General features: G+C 40.9%; 1 protein-coding gene across 3 annotated transcripts in view; it reads right to left on the bottom strand.

Moving 5' to 3' along the window:
* The window catches only part of PIGG (phosphatidylinositol glycan anchor biosynthesis class G), a 207083-nt gene that overhangs the window by 15180 nt on the left and 170556 nt on the right, over positions 1-21347 (bottom strand). Inside the window, exon 13 of one of the 3 annotated variants that reach the window (XM_030194471.1) lies at positions 16058-16206. The exons of the other annotated variants lie outside the window; for them this stretch is intronic. Coding sequence (XP_030050331.1) covers positions 16146-16206 — 61 coding nt within the window. The 3' untranslated portion in view covers positions 16058-16145. Of the gene's footprint in view, positions 1-16057; positions 16207-21347 lie in introns of those variants that run through there. 3 annotated transcript variants of the gene reach the window in all.

The following is a 21347-nucleotide window of genomic DNA, read 5'->3' as shown; positions in this document are numbered from 1 at the left end:
TGTAATAAAACCAAAACTGAAATTCAATCAGCCTCCAGGATGCTTGGAATGCTCGTCTATGGGAAGAGGTGGGGATGAAAACCGTGACAGAATTCAAAAAGACGTGGGATACACAGAGGGGGGTAACCTGCATGGAGTGGAAGGTATAACCCTAACAACAAAGGCGGTTGGGTAACCTGCACAGAAGGCAGGTTCAACAGCGGCCACTTTTCTGAGCAAACTGGATGGACCACGTTGGTCTTTACCTGCAGTCATTTAGTATTTCCTATGTTAGTGTCTTAGGGGCCCTTTTACTAAAGGGTTGCTGTGCGGCAAATCGGAACTAAAGCAGGCCTAATGCGGCCTCCTGCGGTACTTCCACCCCAGCATGCAGCAATTCCAGCGCTACCAGAAATTGCAGAAAAGTATTACCGAAAGGTTAGCATGGGCGCGCTTATCAACACCTCAATGGGTGGCAGTAAGTGCTGCCCCTGAAATGGCCACACGGTAAGTGCAAGCTTACCACCTGGCCATTTCTTTTATTGCGCTTTTTACCTGCTGTGGTAAAAAGGGCCTTAATGCATGGAAAAAGGGCCGCTGCTGCTAGCACAGGGCCCCTATTATCGCAGCTTAGTAAAAAGGCCCCTTAGTGACTGACCTGCAGGGGTGGTTTTTTTTTTTTAAATCCCATCTTTCTATCCTCTGTGCATAAACAAAGAATATTCCTTGGGTTTGAAAACTATTTCCAAACATATTTATAATCTCTTTTTGTTTTTTTAATTTTTGAAACCCCAGCTTAATTGGCAACCTTGTATTCAGACTGCACTGCTGTTGAATTGTTCTTGACCTCCCATGTGCACCTCCACGTTCAGCTCAGGACACAATAATTGCAGCTGCTGGCAGATCTAGCAATACAGCCATCACCTGTAGTGTATATTTCTGAACTATATTACTGTCCTTGATCAAAACATTTGAAGCGCATTGAACTGTGTTTTTCTTTTACTTTAAAGTAAATAGCTGAAGAAATACAAAAAGCATAAAACTAAGAGCTACTGCACCTTTACTTTTTTAAAATAGAAAACTGACTTCAAACTGAGATTTGGTTCCTTTTGAATACTGTTTATCTCCTTTTTGTTCCCTTTCATTTTTACTATTAAAGAGTGAATCTTGAAGACAGACAATGCCATTTTCTAATGTTGGTAATGTAAAACCCAATAAAGATATAAAGGGCCTTTTTACAGGTTAAAATCTGGGCTTAAGTGGGAGTTTCCCCACACACTAAGCCCAGATTTAACAGAACAGTGTTAAGGGCTTTTTAAAAAAAAAAAAATGATTTTATTAGCATTTTCAGCAAGAATACAAAGAACAAACCGCAACAGAACAAGCAGGTGCATGTGGTTTCTGCTATGCACCCACCACCCTGCAGCAACATAACCCAACTCCTCCTCATCATATAAGAACATAAGTATTGCCACACTGGGACAGACTGAAGGTTCATTAGGTGCAGAATCCTGTTTCCAACAGTGGCCAATCCAAGCTACAAGTACCTGGCAAGATCCCAAAATAGTACAATACATTCTACATTGCCTATCCTAGAAATAAGCAATGGATTTTCCCCAAGTCCATCTTAATAATAGCTTATGGGTTTTTCTTTAGGAAGCCATCCAAACCTTTTCTTAAACCCCACTAAGCTAACTGCTTTTACCATATTCTCTGGCAACGAATTCCAGAGATTAATTACACGTTGAGTGAAGAAACATTTTCTCCAATTCGTTTTAAATTTACTACTTTGTAGCTTCATTGCGTGCCCCCTAGTCCTAGTAATTTTGGAAAGAGTAAACAAGCAATTCACGCCGACCTGTTCCACTCCACGCATTATCTTATAGACCTCTATCATATCTCCCCTCAGCTGCCTTTTCTCCAAGTTGAACACCACTAGTTGCTTTAGCTTTTCCTCATAGGGAAGTCGTCCCATCCCCTTTACCATTTTCGTCGCCCTTCTCTGTACCTTTTCTAATTCCCCTATATCTTTTTTGAGATGCGGTGACCAGAACTGCACACAGTATTCGAGGTGTGGTTGCACCATGGAGCAATACAAAGGCATTATAACATCCTCATTTTTGTTTTCCATTCCTTTCCTAATAATACCTAACATTCTATTTGCTTTCTTAGCCACCGTCGACATGGAACATAGGGTTTCAACATGCCATCAATCATGACACCTAGATCCTTTTCCTGATCGGTGACTCCTAATCTGGAACACTGCATCATGTAACTATAGTTCGGGTTCCTCTTTCCCACATGCATCACTTTGCACTTGCTTACATTAAACGTCATCTCCCATTTCGATGCCCAGTCTCCCAGTCTCTCTATTTTCTTTTAACCTGTTTTTAATCCACAATAGAACACTAACTCCTGTCCCATGACTCTCCAATTTCTTCTGGAGTCTTTCACAAGGTACTTTGTCAAATGCTTTTTGAAAATCCAGATACATAACTAGCTCACCTTTATCCACATGTTTGTTCACTCCTTCAAAGAAATGTAGTAGATTGGTGAGGCAAGATTTCCCTTCACTAAATCCATGTTGACTTTGTTTCACTAATCCTTGCTTTTAAATATGCTTTGTAATTTTGTTCTTTATAATAGTCTCTATCATTTTGCCCGGCACTGACATCGGGCTCACTGGTCTATAATTCCCAGATCACCTCTAGAACCTTTTTTTTAAAAAAAAATCGGCATTACATTGGCCACCCTCCAATCTTAACGGTATTGTGTTTGATTTTAAAGATAAATTACATATTAGAGTTCTGCAAGTTCCTTTTTCAATTCTATCAGTACTCTGGAATACCATCTGGTCCAGATGATTTGCAACTCTTCAATTTGTCAAATTACTCCATTACATTTTCCAGGTTTATAAAGATTTCATTCAGTTTCTCTGACTCATCAGCTTTGAATAGCATTTCTGGCACCGGTATCTCTCCCAAATCTTCCTCGGTGAAGACCGAAGCAAAGAATTGGTTTAATCTCTCCGCTATGGCTTTGTCTTCCCTGAGTGCTCCCTTTTACCCCTCCATCATCTAGTGGTCTAACTGATTCTTTTGCTGGCTTCTTGCTTTGTCTTCCCTGAGTGCTCCTTTTACCCCTCTGTCATCTAGCGGTCCAACTGATTCTTTTGCTGGCTTCTTGATTTTAATATACCTAAGAGAGTTTTTACTATGTGTTTTTGCCTCCAATGCAATCTTTTATTCAAAGTTTCTCTTTCCCTTCCTTATAAGCGCTTTGCATCTGACTTGCCATTCCTTATGCTGTTTTCTTATTATTTTCAGTTGGAACCTTCTTCCGTTTTCTGAAGGATTTTCTTCTAGCTCTAAAACTTCCTTCACCTCACTTTTTAACCATGCCGGCTGTCATTTGGTCTTCCTTCTTCCTTTTTTAATACATGGAATATAACTGGCCTGGGCTTCCAGGATGGTATTTTTGAACAGCGTCAATGCCTAATGTAAATTTTTGACCTTCGCAGGTGCTTCTAAGTTTTTTTTTTCACCGTCCTTCTCATATTATCATAGTCTTTTTGAAAGTTAAATGCCAATGTATTGAATTTCCTGTGTGTACTCACTCTAAAGTCGATATCAAATCTGATCATATTATGAACACTTTTATCAAGCGGCCCCAGGACCATGACCTCCTGCCCTAGATCATGTGCTCCACTAAAGACAAGGTCTAGAATTTTTCCTCCTCTTGTTGGCTACTGTACCAGCTGATCCATAAAACAGTCCTTCATTTCATCAAGGAATTTTACCTTACTAGCATGCCCTGATGTTACATTTACTCAGTCAATATCGGGGTAATTCAAATCATCCATTACTATTGTGTTCCCCAGTTTGTTAGCCTTCCTAATTTCTGATAACATTTCTACATCTGTCTGTCAATCCTGGCCAGGTAGATGGTAGTACACTCCCATCACTATCCTTTTCCCCTTTACACATGGAATTTCAATCCGTAGTGATTCCAAGATGTGTTTTGTGTCCTGCAGAATTTTCAATCTATATGATTCAGGCCTTCCTTAACATACAATGCTACCCCTCACGTGTCGTTCTTCTGGGGCGTTGTTTCCGGTTGTGGGATCACACTGCTGCTGTTTTATTACCAAAATTTCGTCGTTTTGCCACACTACTGCTGCTGCTGGTTGAGTGCCTGTATAAAAGTCCCTGCTGTTTTATTAACAAAAGTTTTGTTGTTTTGCAACAGTACTGCTGCTGCTGGTTGAGTCTCTGCTCTCATCATGGGACCCAAAAAAGTTTCTATAGGCAGCAGTCCTTCAAAGAAGAAGGACAGGAACACGATTGAGTTGAAGAAGGAAATCATTGAAAAATACGAGAGTGGCATTAAGATTGCTGAAATCGGCCGCATGTACGGGAAGTCACCATCCACAATAAGTTCAATCGTTGTGAAAAAGGAAGCAATAAAGGAGGCAAAAGTAGCAAAAGGTGTGAATGTGATAACAAAACAGAGATCACAAACAATTGAAGATGTGGAACAGTTATTATTAATTTGGATCAATCAAAAACAGTTAGATGGCGATTCTGTTTCTGAGGCCATCATATGTGAAAAGGCCAGACTGCTGTATGCCGATCTCATTAAGAAAATGCCCGGGACGAGTGCTACTTCACTAAGTGATTTTAAGGCCAGCCGAGGCTGGTTCAAAAAATTCAAGAGGCGCACTGGCATACACAGTGTTACTAGGCACGGAGAAGCTGCGAGTTCGGACAGGTCTGGTGCTGAAAATTTGTGTCTGAATTCAAAGATTACGTAGAGGCTGAAGGATTCATCCCCCAACAAGTCTTCAACTGTGATGAAACTGGCCTGTTTTGGAAGAAAATGCCAAAGAGAACGTTCATTACACAGGAGGAAACGGCACTGCCAGGACATAAGCCTATGAAAGACAGGCTTACTCTTCTGTTGTGTGGTAATGCTAGTGGTGATTGTAAAGTGAAGCCCTTACTGGTGTACCATTCAGAAACTCCTAGAGTATTTAGCAGAAACAATGTGATCAAAAGTAAACTGTGTGATGTGGAGGGCAAACAAGAAAGCATGGGTCACGAGGGCAATTTTCATTGAGTGGATGAATGAAGTGTTTGGCCCGAGTGTGAAAAAATACCTCCAGGAAAATCATTTGCCCCTTAAGTGCCTCCTGTTAATGGACAATGCTCCTGCACATCCTCCAGGTTTGGAAGATGCACTGTTGGAGCAGTTCAGTTTTATCACTGTGAAGTTCTTGCCCCCTAATACCACACCACTCATCCAGCCTATGGACCAGAATGTCAATTCCAATTTCAAGAAGCTGTATACAAAAGTATTGTTTCAAAGGTGACATCAGATACAGAAGTGTCCTTAAGAGTTCTGGAAAAAACATTTCAACATTCTCAACTGCATCAGCCTTATAGATAAGGCTTGGCAGGGAGTGACATCCAGGAGGATAAACTGTGGCTGGAAGAAATTATGGCCAGGATGTGTGCATGAGAGAGATTTAGAAGGGTTAGATCCTTCACCTGATGACCCTACACATGTTGTGCAGTCAATTGTTTATTTAGGTAATTCCATGGGTTTGGAGGTGAGTGGTGAGGATGTGGAACAGTTGGTGGATGACCACAGTGAAGAACTCACCACTGAAGAGCTGCAAGACCTTCAACTAGAAGTGCAACAGATGGCAGATGATAAGGAGGAAGAAACAGTAGAGAATGTGTCTTCGTCAGAGATTAAGGACATCTTCTTCATGTGGAGTAAAGTACAGGTGTTTGTGGAGAAAAATCACCCAGACAAAGCTGTTGCAAGCCGTGTCTGCAACTTGTTTAATGATAATGTCTTGCCCCATTTTAGGCAAATCTTAAAGAGGCGACAGAAACAAACCTCTTTGAATAGGTTTCTTGTGCAGCATGGGTCCACAGACTCTGAAGCTGGTCCTAGTGCCAAAAGAACAAGAAGGGAAGTGACCCCCCCAGACAGTGTCCTTATGGAGGGGGATCCCCCTTCCAAACAATAATCTCTGCTCCTCTCTCTTCATCTTCCATACACCTAGAAGAGTCTTCAGAAAGGTAAATGCCATATTAAATGTTCATTTATTCTATACATTAGTCTTTTTTATTCATTTAAAAGAAAAATTGCTTGTTGCCTCGGTTTTCGTCGATAGTTTTCGGACGAATTATTGACGAAAACCGAGGTTTCACTGTAATTTGTACCCTGGAATGACAGTGTTCCACTGGTTATCCTCCTTCCACTAGGTCTCAGAGATTCCTAATATATCTAATTTTTCATTTAGTGCAATATATTCTAAGTCTCCCATCTTATTTTTTAGGCTTCTGGCATTTGCATATAGTCATTTCAAAATTATGTTTGTTGTTCCTATTTACATCTTGCTTAGCAGTTGACAGTGATAATTTGCAATATTTTGTTTGCTTTTTATTTAAATACACCTGGGGGCTCATTTTCCATGCACTTAGACATAAAAAGTTGAATAGGTTACTGCATAACCATGTGGTTTTTTTCAGGCTTTTTACCCGCTGTGGTAAAGGGGGCCCTGGCATGTGGGAAAAACAGCCCCCGCTGCTACCACAGGGTCCTTTTTACTGCAGCTTGGTAAAAGGATCCCTAAATGGATTATGATATAACATCCATAAAATAAATACAAAACCAGATATCAGAAACAATATACATCAAAACAAAATAGAAAGTGTGAAGAAATACAGAGAAGTGAAACAAAAATGATAACTGAGAAGGAGCAGCTCCTTTATGAAGAAAGGCTAAATAAGTTAGTGTTTTTCTGCTTGGAGGAGATAACAGAGGTTATCTGTGACTGGTATTGAATAACAGGGAATGTTTATTTACCCTGGGCTGTTTTGTAATGTTTTTCCTGACACCTAGTGCATATTTCTGTTAGTGCAATCACGGGCTGGATTTCTCCCTTCCCATCCATTTGGATCCCTGTCCCATATTACTTGTTAAAGATTTATTGTATCCTGTATTGTCCTAACTAGGATTTACACATGGACTATATATAGATGCATTGGTAATGTAAACAACCATGCTGTCAATCCTTTTGTTTGAATGTAGTATATTAAAGCTAAATAAATAATACATAGTAACTAGGACTAGGGGATTCTTCATGAAATAATCAACAAAATAAAAACAGACGTGCAAATATTTAAATTCCGTGGTCGATTCTTTTAAATGCAGGCACTGACTGTTGCAAATATGTGAATAAGTTAGGAAAGCTTTTTTGCTGTCTTTAAGATTCCATTCCTGCACATACACATTAACCCCCGGATTCTATAAATGTGTGGCATAGCAATGGGGGGGGGGGGGGGGGGGGGGGAAATCAGGGGTCCTGGGTTCCCCCAAATTGGCTCAGGGCCACTGGTTTGGCTGCCGTGCATGATGCGACTGAGAACAGAGCAGGACAGGCAATGTGAGACCAGCACAGGACACAATGCTTCAGCTAGCGGGGGTTGGTGACCTCCACCAGCTAAAGTACCATAATGTGTGGGAGGGGGCAGCGGCAGGGAGGCGGCCCAAAATGTGCCCCCCCACTTTGGGCTCGCCCCCCCCCAATCAAAGTCTGGCTATGCCCCTGATATGTCAACCAAAGTTGCATGTGCAATTTGGCCAATTGTGCATGCAACTTTTTAAACAAGCCAATCAGCACTGATAATTGGCCACTAATGAGCAATTATCGGCACTAATTAGAATTTACACATGTAACTTTCTAAGAAGCAGATCCAAAATGTTGAGAATGGCCAATTGTTCATGTCATGGGTCCATAAGCAGCCTGAAAACGTTACATTTTGAATGTTATAAATTGTTTGCTCTAATAGAATTAATCAAAACTTCATTTGTTTTAAAGCACATAAATATTGCCATACTGGGACAGACCAAAGGTCCATCAAACCCAGCATCCTGTAACAGTGGCCAATCCAGGTCACAAATACCTGGCAAGATCCCAAAAAAGTACAAAACATTTTATACTGCTTATCCCAGAAATAGTGGATTTTCCCCAAGCCCAATTTAATAATGGTCTATGGACTTTTCCTTTAGGAAGCCGTCCAAACCTTTTTTAAAACTCTGCTAAGCTAACTGCCTTCACCACATTCTCTGGCAACAAATTCCAGAGTTTAATTACACGTTGAGTGAAGAAAAATTTTCTCCGATTCGTTTTAAATGTACTACTTTGTAGCTTCATCGCATGCCCCCTAGTCCTAGTATTTCTGGAAAGCATAAACAGACGCGTCACACCTACCTGTTCAACTCCACTCATTATTTTATAGACCTCTATCATATCTCCCCTCAGCCATCTTTTCTCCAAGCTGAAGAGCCCTAGCTGCTTTAGCCTTTCCTCATAAGGAAGTCATCCCATCCCCTCTATCATTTTCATCGCCCTTCTCTGCACCTTTTCTAATTCCACTATATCTTTTTTGAGATGCGGCAACCAGAATTGAACACAATATTCGAGGTGCGGTCGCACCATGGAGCAAAAGAAAGGCATTATAACGTACTCATTTTTGTTTTCCATACCTTTCCTAATAATACCTAACATTCTATTTGCTTTCTTAGCCACAGTAGCAGAAGCTTTCAACGTATCATCAAGACGACACCTAGATCCCTTTCTTGGTCCATGACTCCTAACATGGAACCTTGCATGACGTAGCTATAATTCGGGTTCTTCTTTCCCACGTGCATCACTTTGCACTTGCTCACATTAAACATCATCTGCCATTTAGATGCCCAGTCTCATAAGGTCCTCTTGTAATTTTTCACAATCCTCCCGCAATTTAACGACTTTGAATAACTTTGTGTCCTCAGCAAATTTAATTACCTTACTAGTTATTTCCATCTCTAGGTCATTTAGAAATATGTTAAAAAGCAGTGGTCCCAGCACAGCCCCTGGGGAACCCAACTAACTACCCTTCTCCATTGAGAATACTGACCATTTAACCCTACTCTCTGTTTTCTATCTTTTAACTAGTTTTTAATCCATAATAGAACACTACCTCCTATCCCATGACTCTCCAATTTCCTCTGGAGTCTTTCATGAGGTACTTTGTCAAACGCCTTCTGAAAATCCAGATACACAATATCAACTGGCTCATCTTTATCCACATTTGTTCACCCCTTCGAAGAAATGTAATAGATTGGTGAGGCAAGATTTCCCTTCACTAAATCCATGTTGGCTTTGTCTCATTAATCCATGCTTTTGAATATGGTCTGTAATTTTGTTCTTTATAATAGTCTCTACCATTTTGCCCGGCACCGATGTCAAACTCACCGGTCTATAATTTCCCGGATCTCCACTTAACACCAAACATAGATGACCCATACCTAAAATTTAAAGTGGGGTATATCAATGCCAGATCCGTAGTAAATAAAGCAGCATTAATAACAGACTGGATCATATCAGAAAACCTCGACCTGCTTTTCATCAACGAAACCTGGATCCATGATCAAAAGGACCCTATAATCCTAGACCTATGCCCCGCGGGATACAAAATCACTCACTGGACCAGAAAGGAAAAGAGAGGCGGAGGTATAGCACTTATCCATCGATCACACTTCACTACTGTAACCACTGCCGAGTCCATAACACTCCAACTTGAAATCACCTCAATTAGAATCCACCACACCACCCTGCTTGACCACCTAAACTGTGTCTTGTTTTATAGACCACCAGGTAACTGGAACGACTGCCAATCACACTTCATGGACTTCATATCAAACATCTCTGTAACCAGCCCCAACATACTAGTACTGGGAGACTTCAGTCTTCACCTAGAAGACAAGAACTCCACCAACGCACACGAATGCAAGGAATTCCTCCATCTATGGGACCTTAAATGGCCACACATACAAGCAACCCATGTCAAGGGGCACACACTCGACCTCATCTCACACAAATTGTCCACAGACCAGAACCTAATAATATCAGACTTCAAATAGACAAACATACCATGGTCAGATCACTACAAACTAAACCTATCCCTACTCTGGTGGAAAAAGGGATCATATCGTATACAAGAACACACAACCTACAGCACAAGAGGCCAAATTGACTTGGAAACATTCTGGCAACATATATACAATAATGAATGGATTGCACAAACGGACTCCACACACTATCTCTCGGATTGGGATAAAAGATGCAAAAACGTATTAGACAAATTAGCACCCTTACAAACAAGAACCGCATGTTACAACGAAGAACTGAAAAAACTAAAAACACAATCCAGGAGACTCGAGCGAGCATGGAAAAAAATAAAAGATGCACAAACACTCACTGCATGGAAACATATTCAAAGAAAATACAAATAACAAGACAAGCCAAAAGGCAATACTACAAAACCAAAATAGGGCCTGACTACAAAGACACGAAAAAACTATACCAAATCGTGGGCAAACTACTAGACACCACCGTGGTCACCACAATTAACACAGACATCCCACCTACAGACAAACTTGCCAAATACTTCAATGAAAAAATTGTAAACCTACGCAATACATTACCTTAGAACATCACCGACATGGGAAATTTCATCGAATGTATGGACCCAGTCCACAGCGATTACCCAGCGGACAGATTCTGGACAAGCTTCTTTCCACTCACCGCGGAAGCAGTCAATCAAGCGATTAACAGGTTCTCCAAGACTCATTATAAATTGGATATCTGCCCTAGTTACCTATTAAAATCCGCTCCCCACCGCTTCACAGCAGACCTCACATCCCACTTAAACTACATGCTTCATCATGGTCTCTTCCCTAAGGAAAACGGCAACATTCTACTCACCCCAATACCAAAAGATACCAAGAAAAACAGAAACGATATCACCAACTACTGCCCAGTAGCATCAATCCCACTGGTAGTCAAACTGATAGAAAGCATGGTAACAAAACAACTAACTGACTACATAAACAAATTCACAATACTGCACGAATCACAATCAGGATTTCGCTCCAACCACAGCACTGAAACTGTACTAATTACTCTCTTAGCCAGATTCAAACAAGTAATTGCAACAGGCAAAAAAAGCGTATTTCTCCTACAATTCGACTTGTCTAGTGCGTTCGACATGGTAAATCACAACATACTACTAACCATCCTAGAATACTTTGGGGTTGGTGGAAATGTACTTAGTTGGATCAAGGGTTTCCTAACTAATAGAACATATCAAGTGAAATCAAATTCGAACATATCATCACCATGGAAAGCAGACTGTGGAGTACCTCAAGGATCACCACTATCACCACTCCTTTTCAACCTAATGATGACCCCGCTAGCTAAGTCCTTATCCAATCATAACCCGTTCATATAAGCAGACAAAGTCACAATATACATCCCTTACAAACATGACCTAACAGAAATCACCAAAGAAATCAAACTCAGCCTGAACATCATGAACTCATGGGCAAATGCATTTCAACTAAATACAGAAAAAACACAGTCTCATCCTCTCATCCCACTATAACACGAACAAACCCACCAACATAACCATCCCAGGCTACACCCTCCCTATCTCAGACAGCCTGAAAATTCTAGGAGTTACAATCGACCGAAACCTCACACTAGAGAGCCAAGTGAAAACTACAACAAAGAAAATGCTCTACTCAATGTGGAAACTCAAACGAGTGAAACCTTTTTTCCTGAGGGAAATATTTCGCAACTTGGTACAATCCATGGTACTAAACCACCTAGACTACTGCAATGGAATCTATGCGGGATGCAAAGAACAAATCATAAAGAAACTCCAAACTGCTCAAAACACAGCAGCAAGGCTTATATTTGGAAAACCAAGATTCGAAAGCGCCAAACCCCTATGAGAAAAACTGCACTGGCTCCCAATCAAAGAATGAATTGCATTCAAAATCTGCACCCTGGTTCATAAAATCATCTACAGAGAAGCCCTGGGATACCTGACAGACCTGACAGACCTACCAACCAGAAATACATTGAGATCAACACGAACATACCTAAATCTCCATCACCCAAGCTGCAAAGGTCTCAAATACAAATCAACCTATGCATCCAGCTTCTCCTATATAAGCACACAACTATGGAACGCAATACCAAACGCCGTGAGAACAACATATAACCACCTGAATTTCTGGAAACTACTAATAACTACCTTGTTCAAAAAGGCATACCCCAACGATCCAACTTAAATGCCTTAACCCAGCAGCACAACAAAACCAAAGCTCATACTGGACATAACTTAACTCTTCCTCCTTACGATTCCCCACTGTGTCTCTCACATATGAACTTTATTTTACCACAACCTCACTCTGTATTTGTTCAAACCGGTATTGGCGATCGCCTCTGCAGTACTATGTAAGCCACATTGAGCCTGCAAATAGGTGGGAAAATGTGGGATACAAATGGAACAAATAAATAAAAAACTTTTCTGGCAACTTTAGTCACTTTTTCTCAAAGATGATCACATACAGCTATCCAGATAGCGCTGAAAATCCGTGGAAGCCAGTACTGCAATTCAGATAAGTAGCTTTGAATATTGGGCTCAAAAGTATTTTTTTCAGTCAACATACAATTAAGCTATGGAATTTATTACCAGAGGGTTTTATCATAGGGTTCTGCCAGGTACTTCCAAGAGACCTGGACTGGCCACAGGCTGGCTGGACTCAATGGACCATTGCTCTAAACCAGTGTTTCCAAAGTCCAGTCCTGGAATATCCCTTGCCGGTCAGGTTTTCTGGATATCCACAATGACTATGCATGAACTTGATTTGTATACATTGCCTCCATTATATGCAATTCTCTTTCATGTATATTGATTGTGGATATTCTCAAAACCTGAGTGGCAAGGGGTACACTCCAGGACTGGACTTGGGAACATTGGTGTAAACCAGCCAGCCATACTACAAGTCAGAAAATAATTAAGTCCACCCTATACCCAGGAAGCATATCATTTAAAATGTCTGTATAGTTCATATTGCTTAACTATTCTGCACCATTGATGTGCTTGAACAATATGCACCTTGTAGTCTCTTAACTGTTTGCATCATGTATTGTAGCTGTTGTGTACTGCTATTATGTAAAGAATGTAAACTATGACAGTTTCCAATTTGTGTGTGTTGGAAATAAAATTTGTCTAAAAAGACACCTTTGCCTTTTCCTGGAATTCTATTTTATCTGTAGCTTTCAACAGAAAAATCCTGATAGCTCCATGAATACAGTGAAGTTGCTTACCTATAACAGATGTTCCCTTTTCTGTAGTGATAATAATAAACAGCTCAACTTGAGAAGGAGAGAGAGAATTTGTGACAGATAATACCTCTTCTCTTCACAGAATATCTGTTAGAGCAAGGCAATTTTGTTTTCTCTCTGAAGGAAAAATAAATTACAAAGCTGGGACTTCGCAGCCAAGTGTAATCTTTAACAACATAGGAGTAAAGAATGACTGAATTTGGGTTTTGGTGCTGTGTGCTCATAGTGCTCTCCCTCCCCCTCCCCGAACAGAAGCAGGCTTCACCCACTTACTTACTCCTCCACCCCCTCACAGTAGCAGCCTCCCCCCCTCCCCCCCCCCCGGGTACACAGAAGTATACCCTTCCAAATCCACCTATAGGCCCTCTTCGTGCCTATGTTACAATCTGTGGTGGCTTAGAGGTCGCAAGCAGCCATTCTGACAACGGAGACAACTACGCCACTACTCTACCACCAATTGTAAGGTAGGTTGCAGGGGGGAGCAAGACATCCAGTTTTGGTTTCAGCCAAAACCAAGCAGTGAATTTTGGCCGTAGATTCAGTTTTAGCCAAAACAAAAAAGCAGTTTCGATTGCCCTCTTCATAGGAGTCAATGTAGCAAACAATAACTAAATAGTATGCAAATAAAATACATCGAAGAATGGTGTACAAACATGGGAGAGCACAATGGAAGCATGTGCACACAGGTCTGTACTAATAGCAGCTATATAACGCACAGAAAAAGATTCTGTCAGTACACAGGCACACATACTGGAACATTCTTCTACAGTGTCTTTCACAGACTGGCCTAAAAGGTGCTGTCCTTTTCTGGTTCACCTCCTATTTCTCGGACCGTACCTATGCGGTCACTTTTTCCAATTTCCATTCCGCTCCATACTCATTGTGCTCAGGCGTGCCGCAAGGCTCTATTTTATCCCCCCCCCCCCCCCCCCCCAACTCCTGTTCAATAGCTTTCTGGCTCCATTCCTTTCCCTTTTAGATTCCTTGGGTTTTGGGTCCTTCGTATATGCAGACGATGTCCAGGTCCTCACTCCAACAGACCCATTCGATGCTGCCCAAATAACTACTCTTAATCATAAACTGCAATCTGTCTGCTCCTGGCTTACACAGTACCGTTTGCTGCTCAATCCTGATAAATTGCAAGCAGTCCTCTTTTCGTTCAAACCTTTGCTGATGTTCTGCCAGTCCTTATGGGTAAGGATCCAATACCACTAACAGACAAAATAAAGGTTTTAGGGATCACTCTTGATAGCTCCCTTACTTTCATTCCCAGATTGCTTCTGTAGTACGTTGCAATTTTTTTCAACTTAAATGCATCCACTCCATTAAGCCATTCCTTTTCCCAGCTGCTGTAAACACCCTTGTTCACTCATTCATTATCTCGCAACTCTACTACAATTCTCTTTATGTAGGACTTCCCCAATGCCACCTACAACGTCTCCAGCTCATTCAAAATACTGCCATTAAACTTATTACTGGACATACCAAATTTGATCATGTTACACCACTGTTAAAAGACACCCACTGGTTGCCAGTTCATTATAGAGTACAATATAAATTGTTACTTTTGGTTTTCAAGATTTGTGCTGTTCGGGAACCTTCTTTTCTCTCTGCGCTCCTCATGTCCTATAGACCATCCCGCTGTTTGCACTCATCCCAACTAGATCTCCTGTCTATTCCATCCCTTTGGGATATTGCCTTTTATTTTCTCCGTACAAGGTCCTCACTTCCTGAGAATCTTCCTGAGAATCTGAAAGCATCTCCCACCATTGCTCAATTCAAAATTGATTTAAAGACTCATCTCTTTCTGGAGGCATTTGATCATTAGCCAGCTAGGCAGCTTGCTTCTCCCTTACCTCTCCCCCCCCCCCCTACTTCTTGCCCACCCTCTTTCTTTCCTATCAGTTTATATAGTTCTCCCTAGATCCTTTTGTTCCCACCTGCTGTTATGTCACTGATATATGACTGGTTTGTTTTTTTAATCTTATGTTTTAGATTGTAAGCCATAGACACACATTTTGATGGGCGGGATTGAAAATCCTTAATAAACTTGAAACGTGAACGTTATTCTGCCCAAAAATATGAAGTCCACTGCTTCACTTCGTCACCATACCAGCTTCCCCTCAGCTCCTCATCCATTGCTGTCTTTTTCTTTCTCATCCACGCACTTTGACAAACTGAGAAAAACCTTATGTGTCCTTCATGTTCTCAGAAAAAAACAATATGAAATCCCTAGAAGCTCAAACTGAATCCTGACAAGATGAAGGCTATGGTCTTCTCATGACATACAGATATTAGTCTGCTGTACCCTTTAATATTAGGTAGTGTCACAAAACGCATAGCCATCCGCCTGGGGTTACCCCACAGCCACTTAGAGGGTCTATCCCCAGCACAGCTCAGGTTCACCTGCACCTGCCGCTTGTGCTCTACACTAGCACCCTCCTCCCACTGACTGGGTCACAACTGCCTTTGGGCGAATCTCCCGCTCCCAAATTATCCTGTGATTTCTAGGTTACTGGGCCACACTCCCAGTGGTCCCACAATTCTCAGAAAGCACTCACAGACCCAACACACAAACCATCAGGATTCTTTATCAGTCCAGAGAGGCAATAAATGAAATATTGTTTATTATCCTTTAAAAAAAATTGAACAGTGGAACAAAATAGTGCAATTAGCAAATAACAAATAACTGAAATATGGATCAATTATAACACTAACTAAACATATGCATACTTCCTAGAAAGTACCTGGGGAGATCAGGACATATATAGCTGTTCACCAGTTATCAACTATAACTGTTTTTTTACAGATCTTCAGCAAAAGAGCTCTCTCTCTCTCTTCTCATGGGCTGAAACTGAAGCAATAGCCAGCAACTGCTGCTGGGTAATTGCAAAATCCAGGCCAATCAGAGCCCAATCAACAAGTTTTCAAATATATACTGCTTCTTGCTTCCTGTTTGTGTCAAACTAAAGAAAAAAAAAACACTCAGTTCTCTGTAACAGCTTTACAGCAAATAAACACCATCTGCTGGCCAAATAGGAGAAATACACTTCAGAACATAATCAAAACAGGAAAATACCTAATACATTTTACAGGCTTAAAACAACTGTTTCTTTACAGATGGTATTTTAGTTTCTATAGTCTCCTCCTTAAGATCCTTAGTATACAGCGCTGCGTACATCTAGTAGCGCTTTAGAAATGATAAATAGTAGTAGTAGTTATTGATGATAGGTTGACTTTTCACTCTTATATCTCACTTATTATGCAGCATTGTTTTTTCAAACTTAGACAGATTTGTTCACTTAAGTCATATTTTGACACTAACTTCCCAATATTCAGCACTATTTAACCAGTCAGCACCAGCTGCTGACCGCTTAAGTAGCATTTAACTGGCTAACCATGAATAATCAGTGGGAGATAACCAGTTAGCGCTGATATTCAGTGCTGGGTTTAGCAGACCTATCATTAACTGCTAGGAACTTAACCGGTTAGCACTGAATGTTGGCTTAACTGGTTAAGTTCTGGAGGCCAAAAATGAAACTGGAAATTCAATGCCGATCATTCCCTCATCCATCCCCCATTACTTTATTTAGCACTTCCATTACTCTAGTATCTACCTTTCGTTATTTAGGTATTATCCTTGGTTCCTCTCTCTCCTTTCTGCCACAAATCTCATACCTGACTAAAGTTAGTTTTTCAGTCTTTCATCAATTGTGAACAATTCATCACCTCTTTGACACTCCACAATTCCATGCATTAATTCTTTCTTTTTTCACCACCCATCTTGACTATTGCAATGTTGTTTATGCCGCTTTACCCTATCACACAATAAAGAAACTTAAAACACTACACAACACGGCTATTAGGTTACTCTAAAGTGCCCATCTCTCTGATCATATTGCACCCTTGCTGAAACAGTATCTTTGGCTCCCCGTTGAAAAAAGGATTAGTTATAAAATTACCACTCTCACATTTAAGGCCTATAGGCTTGGTATCCCGATTATCTTTCCTGTTCAACTATTCCTTTGTTCTTTAAATGATCATCGTTTAGTCCTGCCCAGTCCAAAACATGCACACTTGGAATCAGTTCATCACAGCGCATTCTTCTTCCTTGCTCCTCACACTTGGAATAATCTTCCCCTCTCTCTGCGGAGCAAGTCCTCTTTCAAGGACTTTAAAACTGAACTGAAAACCTGGCTTTTCCGATTAGCTTTTGGAGAAACAGTCTAACTGAAATTACCAGAGTTACCCCCTTAACTGTGTGTGTGTTTATTTTCCTTTCTTTTAGCTTTACCTGTCTTTAAATTTATGTATGGAACTGTGAAATAAAATTCCTATGTTAATATGTTCTGAATTGTATTTTTTTTTTTTTTTAGAAATCAGAATGTGAAAATTTTACAAGGACATGAAAACATTTCCAAAGCATTCACAAGCTGATCAGTAAAATTCCTCCTGGTGCCCTAGAGAAAGTTATTATTCTGCATCTTCAACAGAATATCTACTACATAAAGAGGATTTTTTTTCTCATATTAATGAAGTCAATGAAGTGGAACTTATAATAGTTTAATCTTCCTGAAATCCAACTGCTCTGCTCAGTGCAAAATGGAGACCATTCTTACAATGAAGATATAAAATACTGATTTCACTCTCAGTATACTTTAGAAAACATAAGAACATTATCACACGAGTTAAGAAGAAAAAAAATGGTGCACCATGGAATTTATTTTGTTACCATGGTGAGTAGCAGTGAATCATTTTAACATGTAATAATGTAATCAAACTGCTACGAAAATATGTAATGCTATTACTGATGGTGTTTCCATGGATACAATAAGCATTACAGCTGTGATGCACATTTCGGTATATTAACATAAGACAGTAGCTTATTTTTGTTTTGGAAATAAAAAAGGCTGAAAATTGCAAAAAAATCTCTCCCCCCCCCCCCCCCCCCCCACCGATATTCAAAACTATTTAACTGGCCAGGAATAGCTCCCCCGAGGTTGTTGTCACCACCCTCCCTCCACCGGGCCGGGCCCCCCGAATTCAAATCATAGCGCCTCACCTCGACCTCGCTCCGTGTGAAAGAAGTGCAGCAGCGGCAGTCTGCAGATCGCCTCCCTTCGGGCCTTCCCTCCCTGTGTCCCGCCCTCGTGCAAGTTATATCAGATGAGGGCGGGACACAGGGAGGGAAGGCCCGAAGGGAGGTGATCTGCAGACTGCTGCTGCTGTGCTTCTTTCACACGGAGCGAGGTTGAAGTGAGGCGCTATGATTTGAATTCAGGAGGGCTCAGCCTGGTGGTGGTCAGAGGGGGGCAGGTGGAGGGGACTGTGGTGCCGGGTCCCCCTTGGAGGCCCGGGCCCGGGGAATTTTGTCCCCCCTGCCCCCCCTCTCAGCGGCCCTGGTTAAATAGTGTTTAAGCACGTAACTGTGGATATTCAGAAGGAGCTAACCAGTTAGCTCCTGCTGAATATCCCGATTAGCAGCTAGTCGCTAACTAGCTATATCGCGCAACATAGAGTTAGGCACAGATAGTCAATGCCAAACCGGCTACGTTAAGCAGTCAAAATAGACTGTTTAAATAGCATGCCTATCTTTGACCACTAAAAAGTTAACCGGTTAACACCGAATATTGGCATAGCCGGTTAGCATTTTAGTGGCTAAAATAAACCCTTATATTCAATGCCGGTCACTGGAAACTTCCCAACATTGAATATTCGGGTTTAATGCTGATGGCGGACAGCAAACATGCTGCAAACCACCAGCTGAATATTGGGCACAATCCCTGGGATTTTATACATGGTGTCTTAATTTCAGTGTGGAAATTGAAGCGTATTCTATCACAATGCACATAACTTAATTGGTAACACGCCAATCAGCGTTTTTAATAGCACTTAACAAGTAATAATGAGCACTAATTGGCAATAATTAGAATTTACGCACGTAACTCGCTAAGCATATTCTGTAATGCACAGCACCTAAATTCTAATGCATGGAGCCAAAAGGGGCCTGGTTATGGGCAGGAAAATGGGTGTCTCATAGTCATTTGAAACTTTACGCATGTTGTTATAGAAAATGGCTCTCTGCGCCTAAATCTACACACCAGGATTTACACCACGTTTTCACTGGTGTAAATGGAGGCGTGTAGTTTTAGGAGCTGGGATATCAACTTAGCGTATTCTATATACCGTGCCTAAATCTAGGCGCCGCTTATAGAATACGCTTAGATGGAATTGTTTTCGGTGCAGAATTTCTTGGTGCCATATATAGAATCTGGCCCAAAGCGCCTAAATCTAGGCACCACTTATAGAATACGCTTCGGCGGAAATGTATTCCATGCAGAATTTTCAGACGGCATATATAGAACCTAGTCTGTCCTTTATGCATTCAACATACTCGCTATCTTTAAAATCATGGCAGTCAATAGAAATAGAATAAAATAAAACATAGAAAAGAAAATAAGATGATACCTTTTTTATTGGACTAACTTTTGATTAGCTTTCAAAGGTAGCCCTTCAAAAAATGTATTAAGTTAGTCCAATAAAAAAGGTATCATCTTATTTTCTTTTCTATGTTTTATTTTATTCTATTTCTATTGATTGCCTTTAGAAGTGGACTGACACGGCTACCACATTTCTCTACTTTAAAATCATGGAATGATGCTGTCAGTAAGATATTTAAAGTATCAACTCAGTTATTTACTTCCACAAGGTTTATGGTTTTCTTCTACAAAGAGGTTGTTTTTCAAACATACTACATGAAAACTTAATCAGTATCAAATAATACGAATAAAACAGCAAAACCTTTTGAAAGAATTTTGTTTCACATTTAGTATGGAGGGAGGGAGGGATTCTTTAAGCTGACAGCCTGTAATTCAAGATTTTTCAAATGACTAGATATTGGCTTGGAGAGTAATTTTTGCATGTATATGTTAGTATATACGTGTAAAAGGCCTTTTGGAAAATTACCCCCCACTTATAATTATGGAGAACAAGAACGCACATACTTGCACATGACTTTGGTGTTGGTTTGCTCTGGGTAGTGCGCAGGTAGTCACAATTTATATGTGTACTTTAAAAAACACGTTTATGTGCATATTTACATCTGCTCTTGAGTTGGTGCAAATTTCCTTGGTTTTATTATAGCCATGATTTCAGCAAGATTTGTGCTTTATATTTTATACAGACACATAGGAGCAGGTGCTTTCTTGCTCTTTACTTTCATAGGTCCCCTATTATAAAATTATCCTCACAATATTTTGTAAATGTTTGTGATGTATTTATATAACACACCATCACTGTCTTTGGTATCGTATTACTATGCAACATGACAAAACCTAAAACATTCTGTTTGCCTTTCCGTCAGCTGTGGCTCCCCATTACAACTTACATCCTGGATTTGTCCATCTGTCTACTGTTACTCCCTGCTTATGACATCAGTGTCCTAGATGGATGGACAGATGCAAAACCTAAGCGTTTTTAAAAATCATTCTTCAGTCTTGTTCAAACAAAATAAAAAGGGGCCCTTTAACTAAGCTACAGTAAAAAGGGCCCTATGCTAGCAGCGGCGGCCATTTTTGCTGCACACTGAGGCCCTTTTTACCACAGCCGGGAAAAAGGCTGAAAAAAGACATGGCCATGCGGGCAAGATTGCTCTTACTGTATGGCCATGCAGCGGGAAGCACTTACCACCACCCACTGAGGTGACGGTAAGGGCTCCCACACTACCCCAGCGGTAACCAGGTAGCGCATGGCGCTGCCCAATTACCGCTGGTTACACCCCCCTGCAGAAGCATTTTTTGAATACTTCCACTAGTGCCGGAAATGCCAAGTATTGGGGAGTGGAACTACTGCTAGTGTCCACGTTGGGCCAGTGTAGCTCCAAAATGGCGTGCAGTAAGCCCATGGTGGGCTTACCGCTGCTTAGTAAAAGGGCCCCTAAGGTAACTAAATCACACTACAGATCTCTAGACTACTGTGTAGAATCAAAACATATAAACACAAGAGGGAATTAGCAACACAAACCACTCAACACAGATAAAACACAGATGGAACTGAAGAGCGGAGTCTTAGGTTGGAGGAAACAGAATTTACTGAAGGACTTGACTCG

This window comes from Microcaecilia unicolor, chromosome 2 (assembly GCF_901765095.1).
Source record: "Microcaecilia unicolor chromosome 2, aMicUni1.1, whole genome shotgun sequence".
Lineage (NCBI taxonomy): Eukaryota > Metazoa > Chordata > Amphibia > Gymnophiona > Siphonopidae > Microcaecilia > Microcaecilia unicolor.
Note: the sequence above shows the minus strand (reverse complement) of the source record. Positions and strands in the feature narration are given on the sequence as shown.